The sequence below is a fragment of the Eleginops maclovinus genome, chromosome 5 (assembly GCF_036324505.1).
Source record: "Eleginops maclovinus isolate JMC-PN-2008 ecotype Puerto Natales chromosome 5, JC_Emac_rtc_rv5, whole genome shotgun sequence".
NCBI lineage: Eukaryota > Metazoa > Chordata > Actinopteri > Perciformes > Eleginopidae > Eleginops > Eleginops maclovinus.
This window is the reverse complement of record NC_086353.1, coordinates 19,953,320-19,978,321: the sequence shown is the minus strand read 5'-3', so window position 1 is coordinate 19,978,321 and position 25,002 is coordinate 19,953,320. Positions and strand designations below refer to the sequence as shown.

Sequence of the window (25,002 nt, the reverse complement as noted above, 5' to 3'; positions counted from 1 at the left end):
GGAGATGTCACTGGCATCTGTATCCCAAAAGTGATGGACTTTGGTGGATTTACATGAAAACAACATCAGTGCAAAGATATTCTGAGGTTGTGACAGACTGACAGTATTTCAACACATAGTTTTCCTTTTCAGGGCTTTTTTGTTCTCCTTTTCTATGTATGTATTTTATTAAAACCCAACGTGCAGGAAGTCCTAAAACCTCGAAAGGAGTTAGCATTTTTCCACTTCTGGTTTCCTTCCTTGAAATCAACGACTGAATGTTTGAACATTTTAAATAACAAACAAATTAAATAAATGTAAGTAAATATTCCACTGTTGAATCTTATTTTCCACCATATTCCAAGATCAAATGGAATATGCTTTTTCTCAAGGGAGACCTTGTGATGCTAACTCCTGGTTCATATATCATCACTGCACCACTCTAATATATATATATATTTCATATATTTCCCATTAATACTATTCAACATTAATTGAGCCTATGTCTCAATTCCCTTGACTTTAGAGTGGTGGCTCTATTGAACCAATATCTCCAAATCCTTCTCATTCTCTGCCTATAGTCCCGGCCATTGTTGCTCTATACGAAGGCACTGCTGACCTATACGATTAGAGCAACAACAGGCCGCATTCCCCAGCCTCACCTCTGTGCCTGCTGTATAGCCTGCGATCTGCTGAGTCTGCAGGCCACATAGGGTTACAAAGAGAGAGAGCGCGAGAGGGCTGAACTGCAGGGTCACCGACGCACGCGCACAAACACGAACACAGAAGAGTGCATGGGAGGTTCTCGCTCACCTGAGTAAAGTTGGTGATAGTTAGCCATAGGAATACCGGAGCTCTCTCTCCACAGGCCTTCAAAGTAAAAGCCCAAATATTTCTGAGGAAGGATAGCTTTCATCCAAAGCATTTCTTTTTCAGGCATTATTTATTAATTTGAACTGCTATTTATTGAAGTATATATATTTTCCCATATGTATTATTTATATATTTTGTAGTGTATGGCACATATTCTCACATGTATTTCTTTTATCTATTTACTGACCTATGTTTATATTTTTATTCTGTAATGTGAAAAATTGCAACGAAACCCAATGTCCTCTTTGGAAACTGTATTTTTTTTTACTGATTCTGATTAAAAGTAAGTCTCTCTGTGTATTGATAGCAATCAATAAATTGTCATTGTCTATAACATTGCTTACAAGCAGTCTATAACTGTAGTAATATTGTTATATTAGTGACAAGCCAAACATAAGAACACTCACAGCATAATGGCTTAATTATTCAATTACCAAAATAACTGCTGATGGTGCTAAGTGTCGAAAATATCCCATTATCTGGAAGAAAATGTTCTTCATATTCATTGTGATACTCTGTTTATCTTCTAATAATCATCGTAACACTGTACAGGGGTTACATTTTTCTATAGAGATGCATTTTGAAAGCCGGGACCGGAAGTGTGATCCTGAGTTCACGCCAACCTCATCTGCTACTTGACACAATGGCTTAGTTTACATCGTGGGCGTGGAGGGTGTAACACGCGCACATGCGCGAGCACAAGGATCCCCGCATGGACGCTGGTATAAAACGGGCGCGCCAGGTTCACACAAAGTCTACGTAAAGAGGATTTGGTGTTAGAGGAGCGCGATGAGAGCATCAGGTAAGCAGGAGAGGGAAAACAAATGTACACAGAACTTTCCCACGGGATGGACTTTACTGTTTTTGTGGAATTTTCTAACACAGACATTTTAGTTTCTAGCTTTATTAGAAACATGTTGGTCACGTTCAATGAAAAAATAACTGGTAGGAAAAATGGTTACATCTATTAGAAAATATTTAAATGCACTCAAAGTTTACATTTAAGAAAACAATATTGTGCTGATATCCAATAAATTTAATTTTGCTCATATATTTTACTATTTATATGATTTATCTTATAAATGTACTTTGTTTTTTTCTTTTCTTTTCCAATTTAGAAATGAACAGATTTACTAGAACCCACATGACCTCCCCCATGTTTTTCCCAAGCATGGGTACAGCCCCTTACTTTAAGGTAAATTTACACACACACACACAACACACACACACACACACACACACACACACACACACACACACACACACACACACACACACACACACACTCAACACACACACACACACACACCCTCATGCCTTTCTCTCCCTGTGTGCAGGTGACTGTGTTTGAGCGGGAGCATTTCCAGGGAAAGTGTATGGAGTTCACCTCCGAGTGCTGCAACATCCACAACTGCGGCCTGGACAACATCCGCTCCATCCGAGTGGAGAGTGGAGCGTGAGTCACACAGCCTGTACGCCCGCACGTCTCTGTGGACAGCTGACTGACTTTGTGTGTGTGTGTGTGTGTGTGTGTGTGTGTGTGTGTGTGTGTGTGTGTGTGTGTGTGTGTGTGTGTGTGTGTGTGTGTGTGTGTGTGTGTGTGTGTGTTTATGTAAGTGTGTGTCTGTGAGGCAGAGAGATAATGAGAGAGGAAGTAGTTTCCAGGCTCGCACTAAAAGCGTATGACCTCTGAGGTCCTTCTTTTTCTACATGTATGCAGCACCCAGCATTATCAGTGATGGAGAGGTCAGGTGTTTCTGCCACCGCTGCCTTTTTCAGAGGAAATACTGAGAAAGAGCTTCACCTGAGGAGATGACGGATGCTTTTAACAGGGAGCCTTTTCAGAGGTGGTGTACGTACCTCACCTGTGGTCAGCAGAGGATAATTTAAGGCCACACGACTGTTTTTATCCTTTTGATTAAACGGTGTGATACTTTACCATTTCTCAGTGTATGTGAAAGAGAGAGGCAAGATCCCTTCGGAGAATAACACTAACTGCTCATAAAAGCATCTAGGGGACTATCTTTTACAGTGTCATATCTACTCCTGCAGTATATACTGTTACTTCTGTGGCCTGTTTTTACACTGGAGGTAATTACTCTGTCTGAAAGCCTCTGAACATGTTCATATATGAAGTTTATCTTCACATTAAGTCTTTTTTATTATAACGTATTCACATTTTATTCTCAAAGTAAGCAAATAGTGTAATTTTTTTCTTCACAAGAAGTGTTAAAAGGAACATGTTGGACCGGTTTATAAAATAAGATGCATTATTATATTTTTAAATACCCAGCAATATACAAGGAGATAATTAAAAAAAAGAAAGGGGCCGCATGTATTTTTTATAAGAATTATTTAAATTGATCAAATACTATAACACTGGTTTTGAGATAATGGTGGTGGAGGTGTAGTGACTTGGTCCAGGTAAGTCCAACATCAGGAAAAGGAAATTCTCAAAGGATTTCAAAATAAAACGCTATAATTACAGTATTTTAGTCATATATTTTAAAATACTTAATGTTTACCTAAGGAAATAAACTGGATTAACCCATCGTTTCATTGACTCTTTATCCTCTCATGGGTATTAAAGGCCCAAATCATGCAGTTAAGTTTTCTCAACTGCGTGTCATCATACATTTTTTAAACATTTTTTTAGTTTGTCCCTCCCTTGACTGCATTCTTTTGAGCTCTTTTAAATAATTCAAGAGCTTAATTTTCCTCTCCTCTTTGCAAATGTGTTGATCCGCTGTATTATGACGCACTTCCAACAAAAACTTTACTTTGAGCAGTTTTCACCTGCCGACTGCTGCAGATGAAAACAGATTTAGCTCCAAAAGGAAAATGCAGAAATCTGATTATCACCTTTCATATTTTAAGAATTAAGAAAAAGGAAAATTAAATGACTGAAACTATTATGTAGAAACTAAGATTTTGGAAGGCAAGCCACATAGGTTACAAACTATATAAAAAAACACAACTCTAAAGTAAATTCAATGTGAGAAAACAAATATAATAAGTTTATTCAAAACTGTGGAGCAAAGCCTTAACTACAAAAATGTCCCAATTGAAAATCTCTATTTTGGATCCTATGGCGATTACAGCTTACGCAATCTATTAAAACGTGTACTCTCACCCTGTCTAATGTCGCCGCATTGTGTTATGTCCACACTGAAAACCCTGCTTCTACTCACCCATGTGACTAATTCACCTCTTCTCTCCCCCATGTTTCCAGTTGGGTTGGATTCGAGCACCATGACTTCCAGGGCCAGCAGTTCATCCTGGAGAGGGGCGAGTACCCCAACTGGGAGGCCTACAGCGGCTCCCTGTCCTACCATAACGAGTACTTCATGTCCTTCCGCCCCATCTACTGCGCTGTGAGTATCTACCAAAGAGGAGCATAGCGGATGACAGCAGGGATCATGAGATAAAGAGAACTGGATGAAGTGTGGATGGAGCCCCATTCTTTCCTTTGAAAGTAACTCAATAAGGCCAAAATGTCCTGACTCTCAAGTACAAAAATACCCATGTCTTTGCTTGGCTTTAAGCACACATTACAACTTTTCTATGGGAATGTTTGTACTGTGAAGTCGATTTATCTAAAAGAAAAGTAAACCTCTGGTTTGAAGACATCTCTTTCCCAATGTTAGTCACTGGGAAAATAGTATTTTTGGATCCAATGATGTCAGTGAAATGGAATAGTGCCACCACTTCAAAAATTTGCTTCAATGCCCGGCTCACTTCCTGGGTGCATTGGCCACATTACAAACACTTAAATTGCCCTTATTTTGAGATCCATGGGCCAAATAGGAGGATAGATAGGGAGAGAAAGAGGAAGTTACCAGGAGTCACCCAGGGAGGGACTGAAACATAACAACTGTTTGTCTGTAAGGCCTAACACTGCCTCACTGCCCCCACGGTTCCTCTCTTCCACAGTCCCACCAGAACAGCCGTATGATGATCTTCGAGAAGGAGAACTTCATGGGCCGCAGCACTGAGCTGTGCGACGACTACCCCTCACTGAGGGCCATGGGCTGGTCCATGCCCGAGGTGGGCTCCATGCACGTGCAGTGTGGAGCGTAAGTAACCCCACACATTTTGATTCCAGTATCCATAATGTAGTTATATATATATATATATATATATATATATAAATCGTTCAAACAATTTTAACATTACATTACATTTAGCTGACAGTTTTATTCAAAGCGACACACAAACACTTACGGGATCAATTTGGGGAATCTTGCCCAAGGACACTTTGACATGCTGACTGCAGGGACTGGGGATTAAACACCTGAAACTCTGATTGGTAGACCCCATTTACCCTGTGACTCAGTTTAGTTCTATTAATTTCCCCCTCCACATCTCTAGAATGCTGAATTCCCACTTAAGTGCTCCTCTTGAGCAGCAGGTTTAAAAATTCCACATTCCATGAACACATTCTGAAAGATGGGATATTCAGTAAAAAATGTTCAAATAACTTTATTCTAAGCGGCCCTAGCAGCATTTCTTTAGTTCCTTAATCTCTGAATTTAATCTGAGTGCCACCTGGAGACATTTTTTGTGTAAATAGGATCAGCAAAATGTATTTCAGCTCCTACTTACCTTCTTACCATCTTCCTCCTGCAGCTTTGTGTGCTACGAGTACCCCGGCTACAGGGGCCAGCAGTACATCATGGAGTGTGAGAGACACAGCGGAGACTACCAGCACTGGAGGAACTGGGGCTCCCACTGCCAGACTCCCAAGGTCCAGTCCATCAGACGCATCAGGCACTGAAAAGGACCAGACCAGGACCAGCAGCTCAGGCTAACACCTGGACACCCGAATAAAAGGCCGGAAAACTGAACTTTAAGCTTCGGTTTTGGGTTAAACTACAACACAAACCATCAGTGACTTAGCAGCTACCTCTTTATCCCAGCTCATATTCATATTTCTGTTAATACAAGTCAAATAAAGCTCAGATTGAAAACCTGAAAAGTCCTTTCTGTCATTTTCAATTATGTAGTCTATATTTAAATGATATGTGGGTATATAAACTGTCACATTAACTACAGTGAAATTAATGAAGTATTCTTTGCAATGGACTCGCTTTAAAGTTGCCATAGCGACGAATGCTTAACCCGACTATATAAAGTCGCTGACTTTGACATCACACCACCACCCACAACAGCAGTCAACTTCAACACCATCTTTAATTAAATGCACAGGTGTTACCGAGAGAGAAGCACAAAATGTAGCATAAACACAGTTTCACACTCATTGAGTCAGTGACATTACATTAATTTCACTCCACGGTGATAAGAAAAGTAGCTCTGGCATCATTGTAAATTCGGGAGTGATTTTCAGAGCATATATTCTTACCCTTACCATAACGTCTGAGAACTTGACCATCAAAGAGAATACAGCCCTGAAAATAGTCAGGTGATTCCTAACTGAATATGACTTCTATAATAAAACTATAAATGGTGAGGAAAACAAAAGAAATGAAAAAAATAAAGTGACAAAGAGAGAAACTCCTTCTGAAGGAACTTTGGAATTATAGCCTTTGCAGAACATTTACATGCACTAAAAACTACAACACACTACAGGAGAGGGAAACCCCTACTAATCATAATAGGGCCCCTTAAAGAAATGTACATTACTGATTATTATTTATCCAAATTATCATTTAATATTGAAGAATCAATGGTCTTTCAAACACTATTGTTAAAATATTGATTTTGAGGTATTAGGTCCAAAATAATGTGATATTTGGTTTCTATACTGCAGCTGTTCCCCAACTTTTTTAGCAGTGCACCCCTTTCTACGTCCCAGCCAGGTTGTCGCATCCCCCAAAAAAACGCAACAAAAAGAAAAACGCAACAAAGCTTTGTTTTATCGCCATATAAAGACTCATGTTTAATTATGCGCAAATAACCAGAACACGCATGACGATAACAACATCAACAAAGTTTCACTATAATGCAACAAAGAAAAATTGCAACGGTCCAGAACATTAAAGAGCATGGGCTCAGAAACAGATACAATAAATAAAAACGAGGATCAATCATTTCCTGACTCCCACTCATTTTCTTCTCTCGGATTCGTTCCCATTCTCTCCGTCTCTGTTGCCTCCAAATCCTCACTCTCTCTTGGTCCCTCTCCTCCTTCATGACTAACAACTTTGTCATGAGACGTTCCACTTGACAGTTTCCCTGATTTCAGCCACTTAATCTGAAAGAATGAATGAAACGAGTTGGTGCGCATATATCCTAGCCTACAGTGAAACGTAGAAGACAGCGGCTGTCTTCTTTTACGTTTCTATCAAAAACTAATGAATTATAGTTTTTTTATTTAAAATAAAAGGGATTACAAAGGAAACGTTTATTTTTCCTGTTTTTTATTGTAGCCTATGGAAAAATCCCACTTAAAAAATACAACACTGTGTAATATTTTTATACCAGACCACCATTACATGTTTCATCTCGCGCACCCCCTGGTGGCAGCTCGCGCACCACAGTTTGGGAATCCCTGCTATACAGTATATCACCAAGCTCTAGTGACAACTATGCACAGTAGAGTAGATACAGGAAGTGTAATATATACACAAAGAACAATGTTACGCAGTAGGTCTCGGGTCTTCTGTTAGAAGAATGTGGGTGTCAAACATTTCCGTTTGGGAATTCGATAACATTTCCCAGCATAAATTGGTTTTGCATTAAAATGATTGTGGAAAATGTCTTCATTAATGTAAAGGATATGAAGAAACGCAGGCTGCTTGTGACAGTTAAAAGTATGATAGATAGATATATAGATATAAGGCAATAAGGCTGTCAGGTATTCAGTATTATTTTCAAGTATTTATTCTTCTTAAACAGTCTTCTTAAACAGTCTTCTTAAACAGACATGTAGAACCTCCTCTTTAGTTTGTTTTGGAAGTAACATCTTTAAATGTGCATGTGCCAGCTATAATTGTCAATGATACATTTATTATTTTATTTTATTTATAAAACCCCGTAGCTTAGTCTAAAATGATTTGAAATGTGCATCATGGCAAAATCTTTTAGGCATTTAATAATACGAGTTACAGATCTATTGAAGATTTTAAGGGCATGTGTACACCTTCATTTGAGTGCATTTTATTAACAAATGGTCGAACCTTCTGATGTGTTTTTTCTGTACCAGCTTTGGCAATTTACAGTTAATACTGTATTTTTTGTACAGCGCTATATGGCTAATGTTAGCATGGTAACACACTAAAGTAAGGTGGTGAGCAGCATTCATTGGATCTGTTAAGCCAGTTAACATGAGTCATGTTTGCATCCAAATGAATCACACATTTTAATTGAACTTTGATACACCAACTGTTACAGCTTACTAAGCCAACTTTGGCATTTTCACTTGGGTATTTTACACCCAAATTGAAAATACTAATAAAACAGGTAGCTGCTAAAGCAAATATAGTTACTGTGAGCATGTTAGCGAACCAACAATGAGTTCTTAGCTAATATCACAGCTTCTAACCAGACTTCTTGGCATTTTTGTAGACTCTTAATCTTGTTAACTGTATTGTAGATTATACGATTTCACGTATAAGTAATTATTATCCCTTCACTGACTTTGGCTATACATAACTGATTGTCCTGTACCTGTTGTATAAAAGCAAACACTTATAATCATTGTCTGCTGAAAAGCCTCTTAAACAGAATTTCTCCCAAATGTCAGGCATCTTGTCTGAGCTTCTCTTAGTAGCTCCAGTTAGGTTGTTTTTTGGTAGAAATGGGCATAAATAAAACATTTAAAAAGATAGAAAAACTAATATAGCTAAGGCTGCTGGTGCTGTTCACTTTCAGCAGAACCGGCGCTCTAAAAATGACTTCACCCTGAGGATAGACTTAGAAAAATCCATTTCTCATTCCCTTTCTGTTACATTCACTTCTTTTCTTTTCAGATATGTTTTCTACTTGATGATCTATAATTATAGGCCACAAAAACAACAGTGTTTGTTGTAGTCGTGTTTTATCCAGCGTGTGCTTTTAGTGATTTACATTTTTATGTTCCCTTGCTTCTGGACTGTTGTTGTGATATTGACTTCCAAGGAAAGAAAAACAAGATAATTGAGATAAAAAATGTACCTTGTTCTGTTGTTAAAGGTCTGTATAATACTACAACAGAGTTTTTTATATTTAATTATCATAGTTTCAATATTTTATTTTTCAATCCAATATATATCTTTTTTATTCATTTAAAATCATTTATTTAAAAGTGTATATTTATTAATAATAATCTTTTTTATTAATCTTTTCTAATGTAGTTTTACAGCTCAGTTTAATTTAAAGTAACTATCCACTGTTAAAAAATACATATTTGTTTTAGCTTAATTTTCAATAAATGCATGATGAAGTCAATGAGTAATATTATTAAATGTTCCCAATATTTAGAAAAATGGATAATTGTATGATTATGACTAATGTTCCCATAACGGAGTAGCCCTTAACTAAAACAATTGCCAATAAAAACAGCTTTAGTTAAGCATCGTATGCAAGAACGTATAAAAATGTGTGAAAAATATGAATCGAGTACTGGGCCGAACATTCCATCTCTAATTCTCTTCCTCTTCTGCATATCTGCCATCTGTCCTCCTTACTCTTCTTCGTCTCTCCCCCTCCCACCCTGCTCCTCCCTCACATAGGCTTTTGCCCCTATGCGGCGCTGACCTAAGGCCCCTCTCCTCCTGGCTCCGGGTGAGTCAGCTCCGGGGCCCCCTGCGTCTTGGCCTCCTTCGTCCCCATCCTCTGCTTCCATCTCCTCCACCACAAGCTCCTCATCCTCCTGCCCCTCCTCGTCCTCCTCGTCATCACTCCTCTCAGAGTCTGACTCATCCGAGTTGTCCTCTTCCAGGTAGCAGTAGCCTTTGACCTGCGGACACAAATAATGTATGATACTGATGGCTGGGAAAGAGACGTGTTTCAAAGCCAAAATGTGTTTGCTCTTTTTTCAGAAATTGGCGTTATAGGCTATGCACTTGAGTCTAATTTGACAGTAAATAGTGTAAAAGAAGAACAAAATATTATTACTTTTGTGTATCAAGATATAGTACTCTGCTTTAAATAGCGATTTGTATTCAAAGTTTTCCAAAAATAACTTCATTTGCTTTAAAAATTATATTTACTCTTTGTTCCTGAAAATCCTAGAATCAATCAATCTAAAGAAAATACAATGAAATATAATTTATTTGAAAAAGGAGACTGACCTCACAGCCATTCCTCAGTGTATGTGCACTGGTGAATTTCTAATAATAATAATAATAAATGAAAGCGCTTTCTCTGACTCAAGGTCGCTTTACAATGTAAGGGAGGGTTGGGGTGGGGAAAATACAAATAAATAAGGATAAACAAAGACGATCAACAGGCATGGATTGATGGGGGGGGGGGGGTGCTATAAGGAGACAAAGGAGAAGAGATGAGTTTTGGCTCTGTCTCCGAAGCTGCAGAGTTTGGACTAAGGGGTGAATTGGAGACCGGCTGAGGTGGATTTGAGGGACTGATGGGGGTTGGTAGGGGTTGAGAAGGACAGTGCGATGGGGGGGCCAGATGGTGGAGGGCTTAGTACGTGAGGGTTTGTAGATCGGTGGGAAACGGGAAGCCACTGAAGTGCTTATGGGACTGGGGTGATGTGGTGTGTGTGAGGAGTCAGTCTATTGAGGGAGGTTGATGATGATGCCGTAGAGAAGGGAGTTACGGTATTCAAGGCGGGAGGAAATGAAGGCACGGATGAGTCGTTCTGCTGCAGGGCGGTTGAGAGAGAGTCGGATCTTGTCCACATCACACTTTTTTGTGTTACATATTTGACTATGAATGGCCCCAAACAAGTTGTGATGTTGAAAATTGCTAAAAAATAAATTAAATTAAATTGATAAACACAATCATTTTTGAGTCTATAAAATAATTTCAATTAATATTGGGAGTCGAGTCATTAGTTTGTCTACTATCTGGCCTGATCAAGATCCCTCTGCTTCACGTCGGGCTCCATGATCAGACTGTCGGGTGTTCTTTTCCCCATGATGACCGCCTTGCTGCACATTGTCCCTCACTTACTCTGTAAGCTGCAACTGAATAATACAAGTTGATCTTTAATCTTCAACTGACGGACGGTGACTGGTTACCTTGTGCCGTGGCCGAGGGATGCGTGGCAGCCTGAAAGGAACCTTCTTGGCCAGCCGGCGCTCCATCTCCCCGTAACAGTAGCAGGCCAGCAGTAAGGTGGCCAACACGATGGAGAGCTTAGCCTGAGGATGGAAAAGAAAGAATATACTGTAAGCATATTGTATAGTTGGAAGAGGCTTTAGATGTTCATTGCCAAAACTATCCTGTAGTTATTGTGCATGAGACCAATAAGGCCTGTTTTCTTTGTTGAATGTGTGAAATGTTTGTTATTTTATTTTGAGTAAACGTACATACTGTAGCATAACATCAACATAACACAGGCGGCCAAGCAAGTCGTCCCAAATGTGAGTACAACAAATCATGATGGAAGGAAAATGCGGTAGAACTGTTTGTTTAAGGCGTTTAAGTGGCAAAACAAAGAAGCCGCAAACATATTATCTTTCTCTCAACACAAATCATACCCTCATAGGCATGTTGGACCAGAGGTAGACGATGAAGATGGCGAGGGCCTGCCACCAGTGATAGATGGTGAAGACAAAGTCAAGACGCTCTTTTTCCTCACCGTACAGCGTGCCCAGCAGAACTGACAGAGAGAGAGAGAGAGAGAGAGAGAGAGAAGTCATGCTTGTGTGACAACAAAGTTACTTACTAACACCTCGAACAACACCACCAGCACCACTCACTGCTGACGCCCGTCTTATTCAGGGCGCTGCCCAGTCCCCACAGCACAGAGATCACCAGCAGAGGACCCAGATACGAAGGCGTCTTTGGGGTTGGCGAGAAAGCCAGGAGAACCACCATCAGCACTATGTGCACAACGGCACCCCCCACCAGACACACCCAGCGCGGGAGGCGGAGGAGGCAGAGAGAGAGGGAGGAAAAGACGGAGCAGGAGAGGCCGTAGACCAGGATGAGGAGCCACAGCTTATCCAGGCCCAAAGCGCAGACGCCATAGGACTGTGGAGACATCAGAACAGTTTGTTTAGCCCGGGTTTCATCACTGTTGCTTCATTTGAGAATGAAACAATAAATAAAAGACACATTGATAAATGGCATGAAAATAAGAAAAGGAATGTGCAATAAAAAGATAAAACAAAATAAAGATATTTTAACTAGCATAATAATTTTAAGTAACCTTTGCTATATACGATAAAATAAAGTAAAAATGTGCATTTAAAAAGTTAAAGTCAAATGTCCAAAAAACGATTAAACAAAATAAAAACATTTACATAAAAAAAGTTAAAGTAAGAATGTGCTATTAAAAGATCAAATGATACATAAAAAGGTATGGCCAAATGTCAAATACAAGATAATACAAATACATTGTATATGAGCATAAGCATGCCATAAAAACATAAAATAATAATTAAAAATATTTAAATTAACATTTAAAGTAAAAATGTGCACTTTGTACTCCAATAGATAACATGTTTATTACAATAGATTCAGTGTTTGAAGAGATTGAAACATCTTTTTCTGTACTTGTTTCTATAATCTACTCCTGTCCGATTTGTAAATACAGCAATGTGAGTAAAAGCGCAGCACCAGGGAGAATCCAGTGATGGCGAACATCTGTTCGAAGCCGCTGTAGATGAAGAAGGGGCAGAGCAGGCGCAGGCGGTAGTCCCTCAGGTGTTTGAAGGGCAGCTGGAAGATGTTTCCCCAGCCGATGCTGCGGAGGTCGATCTCTTCGGTGGGGCGGTAGGCGGCGCCACACAGCACCAGGAACTGTGGGCAGCAGCAAAATAGCAATCGATTCAGTTTAAATAGTGTTGAATGACTCTATAAGTTTGCTTCACTTTGGAACATAAGGCAAACCGAATGCAAATACGCTGCTGAATAAGCCTCTATATCCATCCTAAGTCCTGCAGCTACAGCTACGCCAGGATACATGCATGGGCAAAGCTACAATGTTCTGTACATTTACATCCATCCGCTTCAGAAGCCAGACTTCTTAACTGCTTTAGACTGGAGGATCTGAGAGAGTTTCTTGTGTGTCACCACAAAAACACACTCTTTCTCCATCTCCTACTGTCTTTAGATGTAGAATTAGATCAGCATTTAATAAAGTTGCTGTACTATGATTATTGCGCTGTCGGTTGGTTGAATACATTTTGGATAAAATTGCAGCTAAATAAATGTGATGAAATGACAGACTGGTTGCCCAGAGATATGTTTTCAAACCGTGTGTGCTCTGACCGAAAAAAACGCTTTGTTCTTAGTGTGACTTAAATATGGGGGCCTATTATGCTTTTGGGGGTGTTCCTTTCCTGTAATGTGTTATATAGGTTTTTGTAATGTATCAAAATGGTCTGCAAAAGCTAAAATCCCAATGTTCCCTTTCAGAGGGACTTTCTCTCTGACACTCCCTGCCCGCCTGAAATGCCTCCATTGGACTCCTTTGTTTACCACAGTAACATAGTGACATCACTACTCTATTGGATAGTGCTCAAACACATTGTACACGATAGGCTAAGGGGCAGGACATCTCTAAGCGGTTGAACAATCACAACAGAGCCAGCCAGCTAACCAATCAGAGCAGACTGGACTCTGGTTTCAGACAGAGGGTGGAAAGAGGTGCTTCAGCAAAGGCAGTATGAGAAAAATAAAGACCTTTTTGAACATAAAAGCATGGAGACATGTCACAGTAAAGGAACAAAATACATAAGCAGTATTTACATTGTTATCATATCCATTTTTGTATTAAGTGAATATTTGTTTTACCCACTTCTGATACATGCTTTGTTAAAATGACTGCTGTTAAAAAACCCAATAAACAAAGTAAAACATTTTAAAAAAGGAATAAAATACAAACATGAACCTGAAAAGAGCATAATATGTCCATTTGTATACCTTTAACTGAGCTTAAAGCTGTTCTTATTCACATTTCTAGTAATTTATCAGTGAATGTGTGTAATGTGAAAGATCTTGGTTAAAACTATGAACGAAACACTTCAAGTTCCCTCTGCTCTACTGAGCGTTTTAATGTCTGGCTCATTATTTTTGGTTTTATGGCCCATAATATCAGTGTTTGGTTCACTCTCACAGACCTCCTGAGCATGGTTTCTTGCACCAGGCAGCTTTTTTTTTATATTGAAAGCTTGTCCCACAGGGTTTAAGAGCCGGAAATGTCTTACACACGGGAGACCAAACACAGAGAGAAATCAAAGAGAGTGAACATTTTTCCTATATTAATATATGAGGATATTGTGTTTTGGAAGTACATTACAACACATTACTTCAGCAATAGAACAAAGAGCTTTCAGGGCTCATTTTAGGACAGCTTTGCTCATTTTGTCCTATTAGTAATCCTGCCTCGTTTCTAGGAAAGTAAGTTAGGTATTTCAACAAGCAATTGTATAAAGGGGGATAAGTACTGCTCATACGCTTCTTATTTATGGTTGTTTTAAAGTAAGATATTTAGAAAATGTGTTTGTTGGTACGACAAGACAGCAGAAATAAAAGCTTTATCTTAATTAGTGTACAAAACATCCAACAGTACATTGATTCTAGTTATTGCTATACATATCAAGATGCAAGTGAAACTGCAAACTCACTATGGTTCTAAATCTAATTTGAAATGTACGGAATAGGATTAGGTCCATGTGTTGTTTTAGTTCTGAGATTAAAGTCTGTTTCATTTGCTTGTTATAAAATTCTAGTACAATTAGCATTGCTGTCATTCCCGGTTTCTTTCAAAGAGACATTGAATAAATGTCAAATAAGCTAAAACACTGAATTCTAGGTGTCTGTGTGTGGGTGCGTGCGGATCTTACGATGATCATTGAGAGGAAGGCAAAGCCCATGAGGACACTCTCCACTTGGATGAGCAGCATGGAGCGAGGCAGCTTCTTGAGCACGGTGGTGTTGAAGCCGGGGATCACACCTTTGATGTTTGCTCCTGCCATTAAAAGGGAAAACAAGCAACAGCATTCAGTCCCACTCAGGATTCAGTAAATCAGACCTGAAGCCTGTAACACATAACCCAAAACATTCTTAAAGCTGACAGGAGAAGCAGATGTGATCATGTTTTTTCTTGGTGCTAAACTTTTACTTCCTCCTTTTTTTTTGAACAATAAAAAAGGAAGTGATGATGCATGAAGTTCAGAATGACAAACATCGCAGCTTGAGCAGAAGTGATGCATTCACACGTTTCAGAGCAGCTCTGTGAGGCCACTTCAGGTTTCTTGTATCACTTTGCTACATACTGATGTATAAAAGGTTTATACTAGCCTGGCACTGAACTTCTATTTCATGCCAACCCTTAAGATTGGTTTCCTCAAAAAACACTCTAGTGTAGGACGTACCATGGAAAAACTTGAGCAATGCAAAACAGTAAAGTCTAAGGGGAGCACTTTTTTCATGGATAAAGATCATTTAAAAACTGAGATTTCTTCTAAAGTATCAGAAACACTGACCTTAGCTAACCTCCACAGGCCAAATCACAAATAGATCAGATTGTTTTTCATCTTGAGACATGGAAAATATGCTTCTGGACGCAATACAGAGTTCAGGAATGAGTCCTAAAACCGGGAAATGAGTTAGCATTTAGCACTTCGGGGATTTTTAGCATCTTTTTCATTACAGTCACAAAGTAATTAAGGTCTTGGTTATTACAAGCTTACGAGATTTTCTTGTTTTGATCCACAACATAAAAATAAAACCAAACAAATCACGACCACACGTAATTACGCCAAACCCAAGTCCAACTTAAGCTTAGCGCTGTTGGCATTAAGGCATGCGAGCATCATGCAAAGGAATAAACATCATTAAGTCTTAATACATTTGGAAATTGTATTTGTGAATCAAGGGTTTATTTCAACCATCCAAAGTTGGTGCTTGTTAAAACGGGGGAATTCTATTTAACCTAAAAAAGTTAGTTAATTCTGTTGAGGCTAAATAAAGATTGTCATGATTAGCATTGAGTCTGGTGGCTTTTAGGAGAGCACATTAATTATAAGTTTTCTCTACATTTAAAATGAGTAACGACATAAATCCCTGTTGATTTTATTACTTATTGTCAATATAGAATATTGAATATTGTTTTGGAGAATCGATGCAAAATCAATATATGTAGTTGAAGTTAAAGATACAACTGTAAATATCTAGGTGGGGAAAGCAGCTAGTTAGCTTAGCTTAGCATAAAAACTCCCCTAAAACTGGTTCTGTTTGCCTCTGCCTTTTTAAAATCAAATACCAATTAATATCCAAAATGCACTGTAATGTTTTTCTTATCGTTTATGCACGTCTTATTCTATTCAAGCTTGTTTTTATTTTCATTATTTTATAATGACTGTTTTGAATTGTAATAATGTGATTCTTTTACACCATGTCTCTCTTTAAATGTTATTATTGCAAAGCACATTTGAATGCCTTGTTTTTTGAAATATATATATCAATAAACTTGTGTTGCAATAAAGACTGGAAAAAGGGTTTAGCGAGTACAAAGCTTATAGGCCTAAGTGTCTTTCCAAATCTCTACAGAAATCATTGGCCAGAATGGAGTGAATGGAAAGTCCTAATCCTCAGTCATCCTTAATTGCTGTGTGTAATTGCTCATCGCTGGTGAGGAAGTGACACTGTTCCTTACCGCAGTTATGGACATTTTTGAGGATATGTTCGTTGTCGATCAGGTAACTGTTCAGGACGAAGCGCATAGGGAACTCGGCGAAGACAAAACTCAGCTGGAGAGGAGGAGAGACCATTAGTTTCTACAGCTGCTCAAGGTTGAAGTTCAAGGGTTTTTATTGTCAAGTGCACAGTAGCTACAGTTTAGTTATGGCAATGAAAATCTTAGGTCTTGAGCTCCTCCAACAATGCAACCTATATAAGACATAGTTCAACATATCTTTCCAATGTTAAACACTCTGATCATGGCATCAAGACAGCATGCATAAGACTCACATGGAAGATGATGAAGAAGATCGACTGGAAGACGATGATGTAGCTGTGGCACGCGCCCTTAGGGAGCTTCTTTTGTTCCTGCACATGGTCTTCTTTGTAGTTCACATACTCGTAGTACTGTTGGGCCATCCTGCATGACGATAAATTCAATCATTAGTTTTAATTAGGTGTGTGTCCAATTGCAGTCTGTATACAGAATTACCCACATTTTCGTATAGGTTTTTAGCATAAAATGACCACAAAGAGTGTTGCAGGAATGAGCCCCAAAACCTGGAAACTAGATGTCATCTATACAAATTTGATTCATGTTTTGAAGTCAACACTTCTTTGAATGTGTCTGTGGTTAAATAAAGCCTGTGGTTAACACCAGCTAGAGAGAGTTCTTACATTTTGTTCTGTGTCATAAAACACGTCAGTAAATACCCCACCGGTAAATATCTGAGGCTTATGTCTCATAAAAACAGCAAGTGGCTTATTGTCAGACTACTAAATGAATTTTAGCTGAGCCTTTAGCTTAGTTGTGGTGATGCCAAATCATTTGACCATCATGTAGTTTTTATAGCCTGGCATTAGCTTTTTTAAGTTTGGCGATTGGATCTACGCTTATAAATCCTAAAAAGTGGTTTCAATATGTGGGGCTTACCCTGTTGAACCGAACGTGTAAGTATGATACATTTGTGTTTGCCACAGATCTTATTTTCTACAAATGTCCCTAATCCAATGGAAAAATCCCAGTGCTTTTTGTTAAGGGAGCCCTTGGTAGGCTTACTTCCAGGTTCTACAAAAATACACTGCACCACTCTATTGGGGATTTAAATAATGAATTGCACACGTGGAATATATATACATTTCCCTTCTCTGTCTTTCTTCATTCATATTCACCACATGGAAATTTTAAAAATGTAGATTGGATAGCTTGGGTTTCTAAGCAGCATGTATCACAAACAGAAAAAAGTGCTGAGAAAATTCCTCACACAGCGCTGCACACCAAAGTGCCCGTGTTTTAAACTATTGTTTGAGCCTTGCATTGATGGAAAAATAAAGCATTGTTATTCATTTGTCTTTGTGAACAGACTTAAAAAACATTCACCTGCAGCGGCTAATGATGCTTCAGTTCCAGTGTGACTGACTGACACAGCAAGGGTCTTGAATGTAAAATCTCTCATTTCATTTGAATATTTTAAAAAATGATAGTTAAGTGTTTGTAATTCCACTTGTGATTACGTTCCTAAATGTTAAACTAATGTCTTAAACTTAAAGTTTTTTGTACATATGTCTATTAAGGGGCACTATTATGCTAATTTCCAGGTTCATATTTTGTGCCTCTACGACTTTATAAAAAAAGGGGGGGAGAGTGTGTGGGACAGAAACTTTAAAACCGATCTCAATTACTCTTAGGATTAAATAAACAACAGTCTCTTAGTTAAGAAAGCTCAGTTCGGCTCAGTAGAATGAATGGAGAGAGAAAATAAATCTGGATTCAGCTTTTAGCTCATTTTAAAACTTCAAGGAGCTAATGTTTTTAAAAAGGCCTTAAAACGGTTCGATCTGGGTAGTTTATAAGGTTTTTTAAATTACCAACAATTTACAGACGTTTCTTTCCCAATGCAAGTCAATGAGAAAAAAGTCTTTCAGGGCCCGGGTGACGTCACAGAAGTTGTAGTGTCCAGAGTTTGGCCAAATAAGAATATTTTCTCACAGTCCAGAGCACTTCCTGGGGGCTTGCTTGGATGGTGGTGGACCTCCAGTCTGAGTGCTTCCATGTGACGTAGGTCCAGCCCCCGCCTCTTATGTTACATCTTTATCCGCCCTCCCCCCTTCCACATACGCTGGCTCACCTTGTAATGTAATTTCCCAATGAGGCCCAAAGCGGCACGATGGCCACGCCGATAGCCACGGCCGATGGGACCAAGGTGTAGTACCGCTCCCAGTAATTGGTCGACACAAAGAGTGCGTAGATCCCTGAAGCGAGGAACATCACCCACTTTGTACCTAAAAACCTTCCGGAGATATAAATAGAGGAAATATTGTTGTTATATAGCACTTACAGACCAAGGACATTCAGCAACGAAAAGAAAGGTTTTATCATCTGTGCGTTTGTTACCTGATAAGTACGGGGGTGTATAGCAGACCTATGATGGGCGTAACGTTGATGCCCATCAGCATCTTGTGATCGATGTCCTCCAGGCCAAGGTTGCTGTACTTCACTTCACGGTAGGTCATATCATAATGGAGTATTAGCTGCATCTGCAGTAGACCTGTAGAGAAAGCTTTGAATAGAACTATGCTCTTCTTCCTTCATCCAATTTACTGTCTTTTTTTCCATACTCACCCATGTACACACTGTACACTATCATGGCTCCAACACTGGCTGCAAGGACGTTCTTGATGACTCCAAGCCTCTTCCTCCTGTAGTACTTCCTCTCCTCCTCCTCCTCGTTGTACTCTGCTTGTGGGCCTAGAAACTCCTTTATTCAAGGATAGAAGGGGGAGGGGGATGTTGGTTTGGGGGTATTTGATCAAATCTTCACATAATAACTGAAGTTTATCCAAGGAAATCATACCTGCTCCTGCTCGTTTTCCTCTTGGCCCACATTGTGCAGTTCGTTTATGCTGCCATTGGGATGCGCTGCAAGCTGATCAACATCCCTGACCACCTCTTGATCAGCTGCCTCCATCTAGTGACCAAAGCCAGCAGTACACCGGATTGTTAGTTGTAGTTTTTTTCTGCACAATAACCAATCAATGTTGTGTCATTACTGCCATTTTGCTTCTGTAGAGACCATCTGCGGGTCATACTCATTAGAATACAGTCAGATGTGTTTTGTGAAATTATAACAGGCCACAACAAATCATGATACATTTAAGATCAAATCTAAGGCTGGAAAAATCTGGATTATCAGTATTCTGTGGACTTTTAATGTTGGAGTAAATAACATGGGCAGCAGTCATCTTTCTATTGAGACTATTTGATTTTAACTGCTTCTTTAACTTTGTTCTTATTGTTTATTCATTCCTGTGAGTTTGTGTGATACAGATAAGACTATAACTGTTTGAATGTGAGTTTTTAGCTAACTTATTTGGATAATAAGGGATAAAAGTCAATAAATCATAGATGTGGAAGTTCTCTGAGTTAAGAAGTGTCTTCAATATTATAGGTTATGTTTAGACTCAGGGTAAATGTGGTTATAAAGTCTCTTTTAAGGAATAAACCTTACGTACACATTAAAGTAAAAGTTTAGTTTTTTTCATTTCTGGGACATATTCAGTGGTACATTCTCTTGCTGTTGCCATTGAATTCTCTATTTCTCTCTTCTACAGAAAATGTTAAAACTTTCCTCAAAAAGGAATAGAAGAAACACTACTAGATTAGATTAGACCTATATTTTTGATTTTAGCTAATTGAATAACCCTAACATACATATTCATCAGATATGTGATCATATATAAATATGTTCTTGTCTTTTTGTCTTCCATCATCTTTGGCAATGTCTTCAAATTTAATTTCTAAATGTATACATTTAATACTTGGAAAGGTTGATCATCTTCACCTTGCTTTTTACACATCCAGACATGGTCAGTACTTCCTCAAATATTGTGACGGACATATATGGAATTTGGAACCTGTGAGCTTGGTATCATTAAAACATTTATTAGATGTAAATTGTAATCACATTTAATTCCTGATGTCTTTTGTATTTCACAATCTTATTATCTATGTTTCTATGTTTTCAATTAAGTGTCCAGCGAATGGTTTGTTTTTCGTCTCACTTGGTGTACTACTTCTGGTCACTTATTTGTTGTCTTATTTTTAGTAAATCAATCAATCACATTTTTGACATCTAACATGATTAAATAAGTTTTGTTTTATGTTTTTTTTCTAAAATTGACCCCTCCTGTTACATTTCTTTTTATTTCATAACCAGATTCTATGCAGTTTTACGTGTGCAAATAAAACAATAAAAAAGGTACAAAGATAGACAGTCTAGCAACGTGATTATGGATGGTCTGAAATGTTTTAACAAACATAGCCGACATTTGTATAAAAGAGGATAAAGCCAAAAACATGTTCTCCAAAATGTTAGCAAGACATAGCAATGACATTTTCAAGCTTTCTTTTTTTTTTTTTTAGGGGCATTGAACTATCATCTAGATAAAAAGTGTTTTCCACGTTGTGAGCTCTTTTCCCCCAGCACGGCCTTTAGAACTCGGGGAAAGACCTCCCATACACCTCAACATAGCTGTAGAATAATGGAAGATGAGTCAAGGAGCTAATGTTAATATACTGTCTGGTATCAAACAATGCTTTGAAGTAGTTTTACATACCTATTGCGACGTCTGCAGTAATATTAATGCAACAATGTATTCAAACAGTTCATGTCTGCAACACATTTTACATTTATTATTTTTTAAAAGTACTCTGACCAAGTGTGCGTTAACTCACCTAGCATATCTACGGTATTTACCAACACCTTGAACATCACTTACCGTGTTTCCCGAGCGTGGCTCCTCGCACCGGTCCGAAAAGTTATTCCACCTGCGACACAGACAACAGCCCCCCTCCTACACTGGACCGCTTTTGTTTTTAGCAGCTGTCAGTTCCCCTTTCTCATGCACAACGTGAAAGTATAAATAAGTTTATTGAAGGAAACGAAAGTCTCCACTTCCTCACCCTCATCTGCCTGACTTTCTTAAAGGGCCAGGCAATGTTTAGGAAACCCCGCCCTCTTAGTGCTACCGCAGCAATAGGGAGACATGAAGGTAATTCAATGGCTAAGAAATGTGAAGGAAAAGAAAGAAATACACTTATGGCAAAATTCGTGTTGTTAAGATAATAGACATTTTTTATTTAAGTACTTAATAACATCAAAACACTGTGTAGCTTCAACAATATGTAGCTGAAAAGCTGCCACAGTGGTGAGCACATGAAAAAAAAAAACACATCACAGTCAAAATCATGGTCCTCTCACATACGTCACACACAGTCTACACAAGCATGACAAATATGAGTTCAGTCCATCTTCAACACACTTCCACATTAAGCCAGAGTGATGCAGCTGTCTGTCGCAGATATTGCGCATATATTGTTGAGCTAACACAGCACCATCCAGCGCTGACAGAGTAAACTTTATGTAGCGTCTTGTATAAAAAGACATGATTCATTCACTGCTTGTTCTGATCCATCCATGTATGAATTACTGTATTCTGAGGTTTTGTTCAGAACCATGTCTGCATAACAGACAATGTATGATGTTGTGTTGCAACATTTTGACCCTTGTTTACTTTCATCCCCTCTGAAAATTGATTTAACCATGTTCAAAGGGTGATTGTAAAAAGGGGACTAAATGCAAATCATTCCAAGTTTTGTTTTAACCTGCCACAAGTACCAGACGGTTGGTGCCACAAAACTTCAAACAATTTCAGTTTCTTCAATAGAAACAGCACCCTTCATTTCTGAGCACCTAAAAACAAGGACAAAGTATACCTTTAGAAATAATATCCTTTTCTCCTTTCCAGTTATTTTTCCATGCGATATTTTGAAAGACCAGTCAAAGCTGAACGTAGACAAGGCTGGTGGAGACGTTTCAAAATGTCCTCCTGCTGTCGTTCAACCAGATCCTCATCCTCTACTGTAGCGGAGGAAGTAGTTTCTCTCACTGGACCCTTATATTTCTATGCTTTTTGATTTCCAACCCCAACCACTCATTAAAACACAAGTCTCTCACCTTAGAGAAACCAGATATGGCGACCCCACCCCGTAACTTTTAAATCCCCCAAAAATGCTCTACACCGTTCCATTTAATAGCGTCTCTACTCGCTCCCTACTGCTGCCTTCCTCATCGTTTCCTCGTCCTGGACGGAGAGCTCTGTCAGTTTGCGCCCCAGCTTCTCGTGGAGGTCTAGGTATTTTGCCACGCAGCGGTCCAGGCACACAGACTCCCCCTTTGTCAGCTCCGCCTCCCTGTAATGTGGTGGCACACACTTCCGGTGGCAGGCGTTGGTCATTCTGTGAATAAATGGGAGCCAGGAGACAGTTAGATTTGTAAAACACAATTTAAAAATAATATGAAATCTTGTGTTTAAATACATCATCAGGCCTAAACATCTTAATATGATGTCCCACCAATATTAGCAGATAGTTACAGCACCATCTGCTGGAACAACTTTAAAATGTTCTATCTTGAGTGCAACCTTTTTTGACATTGCTTAAAGGGGACATTGGATGCTTGTTTTCAGAGTCACTCTTGTATTGGTGCTTGCTACTAGAACATGTTTAAATGCCTAAGGACCGATGTCCACATAGCATCTTTTACCGGGCGCCAGCAGCTGTTTTATTAATTATGTCCAATGATGAGTGACTCCATGCTTTTGCCTTGAGAAAAAAGCTTGGCAACCAGAGACTATTTTCTGATCGTTCAGCAGTTATTGTGCGGTCTCTAATTATCCTAGTTACAAATATTTCAACTTTTTAAGAGAAGGGATGGTGACGTCACTGTAGAAATTCGAGAAGCTTGATTTTGATTGTGCCTGTCAGACAGAAACTATCATAACAAAGACAGATTGAGCGATATTACTATTAAATACTTGCTGTGTATTTGAAGTGTAGTATTTTTCATAATAATTATTATTATTATTATAATCAATATAACTTATTTTCATAAACTAATATTCTTTGTTATATAATATTGCATCCCTAAGATATATTTATAATAAATAAAACATATTTCAAAACAATTTCACCTAGGCGACACAAAATAATTTTAATAAAAGCCTAAGCAATTACATACTGATGATCTACATATCATATTGAACCCCTAAAACCTATTTCATACTGTACATTCTATATTTATTTATTAATATTCCACACTTCTCAATGATATCCAATATTGAGACAAGGTCAATGCTATCAATTCAATTCAGTAGGATCATGTGTTACTGTCATTTCATACATTCCATGATTATGTTTTAGGAATTTCAGTCGTTCAACATCAATGAACTGTTCTTTTCAAAGGTAGCTTGCATTGTACTGTTAAAACACGTTGCTAAGTGTAATATGACAGCGTAGGTGGGCTCTGCTGAGTGCTGAGAATCAATTAATGTGTCACATGCAGTCAGTCAAACAGTTATAAAGGTAGCTAGCATCATGTAGGGACTCTTCATGTGTAGCTAGGTCGAAGCTAGCTATCATTAAGGCGAGCCTTTGTAACTGCAACACGATACGTTTAATAAAAACTACGCATGAAGGCCAGGAGACAGTTTAATACTGTGATAAAGCTAGCATTAATTTGTGATAGCTAGCTTAATCGTTAGCTTGTTATGGCTTACCGGTTGTACATGTCTGACATCATCTCCACCTCCAGCTCCGCCGCCAGCTGCTGCGCCTTCATGGGATCCATGTCTGCTCCTCGTTGCTTCTGTCCCCGGCTTTGAACACTAACACGCCACCCTGCTGATCCTTTGCAGCAGACAGACGACAAGAAACTACCCGGTGCTTCTTCTTTAACCTTCAAACCTGCAAAGAAAACACGTGTGAGCTGTTTCCGTTCGCACTTCCGGTGTCAATAAAGTTGGAATCAAACTGAGAGCAGCGAGTGCGCCCTTTGCTTTTCTTTACATTTCCACAGATTAATGGATAAATACAATAGTTATTCAGTGTGCATATTCCACAAATGTTTTGGGAAATCTGTGTATCAGTTTAGTCAGGATATTCAAATATATTTTGGTAGGACATTAAACATTAAAATCACGAGTGGTTATAAATATTCAACAATTCTTTCTTTGACTAAATTGCTAATTTATGATATTTAAACATATGGATCACATATCATACTGTATTTAATGCATATTTATTGTGACACTATCGCATTTAAAATCCTGTAATATAAAACTGCAAACATATTATCTTACTATGTGTTTTTTATTTAACCGTCTATAATTTGCAACAGTCCCTGAGCACCTGTCATAATTATAAAAAAGTATTGTCTTTTAAATTGAGTGATTATTATGTTCAAAAATAAGAAATGCATGTAAATAATATATATATTTTTTTACTTTTTTAATAAACAATAATTATGCAATTTACAAAACACACTGCTTTAC

At 38.5% G+C, this 25,002-nt stretch overlaps 3 protein-coding genes across 3 annotated transcripts; 1 reads left to right on the top strand and 2 right to left on the bottom strand.

Annotated features, from left to right (window-relative positions):
* Window positions 1-1,515: 1,515 nt before the first annotated feature.
* cryba1l2 (crystallin, beta A1, like 2) lies at window positions 1,516-5,824 on the top strand. The gene is made up of 6 exons (XM_063883556.1): window positions 1,516-1,654; window positions 1,971-2,047; window positions 2,190-2,308; window positions 4,085-4,226; window positions 4,786-4,928; window positions 5,482-5,824. Exons 1-6 carry the CDS (start codon window positions 1,642-1,644, stop codon window positions 5,627-5,629), a joined length of 642 nt encoding a protein of 213 aa, XP_063739626.1. The 5' UTR covers window positions 1,516-1,641; the 3' UTR covers window positions 5,630-5,824.
* A 202-nt stretch (window positions 5,825-6,026) lies between these two features.
* Window positions 6,027-21,574, bottom strand: unc93b1 (unc-93 homolog B1, TLR signaling regulator). Its single transcript, XM_063883531.1, has 14 exons — window positions 21,391-21,574; window positions 19,467-19,580; window positions 19,235-19,370; window positions 19,007-19,160; window positions 18,741-18,902; window positions 16,903-17,032; window positions 16,589-16,682; window positions 14,775-14,899; window positions 12,544-12,726; window positions 11,682-11,955; window positions 11,460-11,581; window positions 10,998-11,120; window positions 9,550-9,751; window positions 6,027-7,066 (listed from the first exon to the last, which is right to left on the bottom strand). The coding sequence occupies exons 2-14, from the start codon at window positions 19,578-19,580 to the stop codon at window positions 7,062-7,064; spliced, it is 1,824 nt and encodes a 607-aa protein (XP_063739601.1). The 5' UTR covers window positions 21,391-21,574; the 3' UTR covers window positions 6,027-7,061.
* A 149-nt stretch (window positions 21,575-21,723) lies between these two features.
* On the bottom strand, window positions 21,724-24,476 carry timm10 (translocase of inner mitochondrial membrane 10 homolog (yeast)). The gene is made up of 2 exons (XM_063883561.1): window positions 24,229-24,476; window positions 21,724-22,909 (listed from the first exon to the last, which is right to left on the bottom strand). Exons 1-2 carry the CDS (start codon window positions 24,297-24,299, stop codon window positions 22,714-22,716), a joined length of 267 nt encoding a protein of 88 aa, XP_063739631.1. The 5' UTR covers window positions 24,300-24,476; the 3' UTR covers window positions 21,724-22,713.
* Window positions 24,477-25,002: the final 526 nt, after the last annotated feature.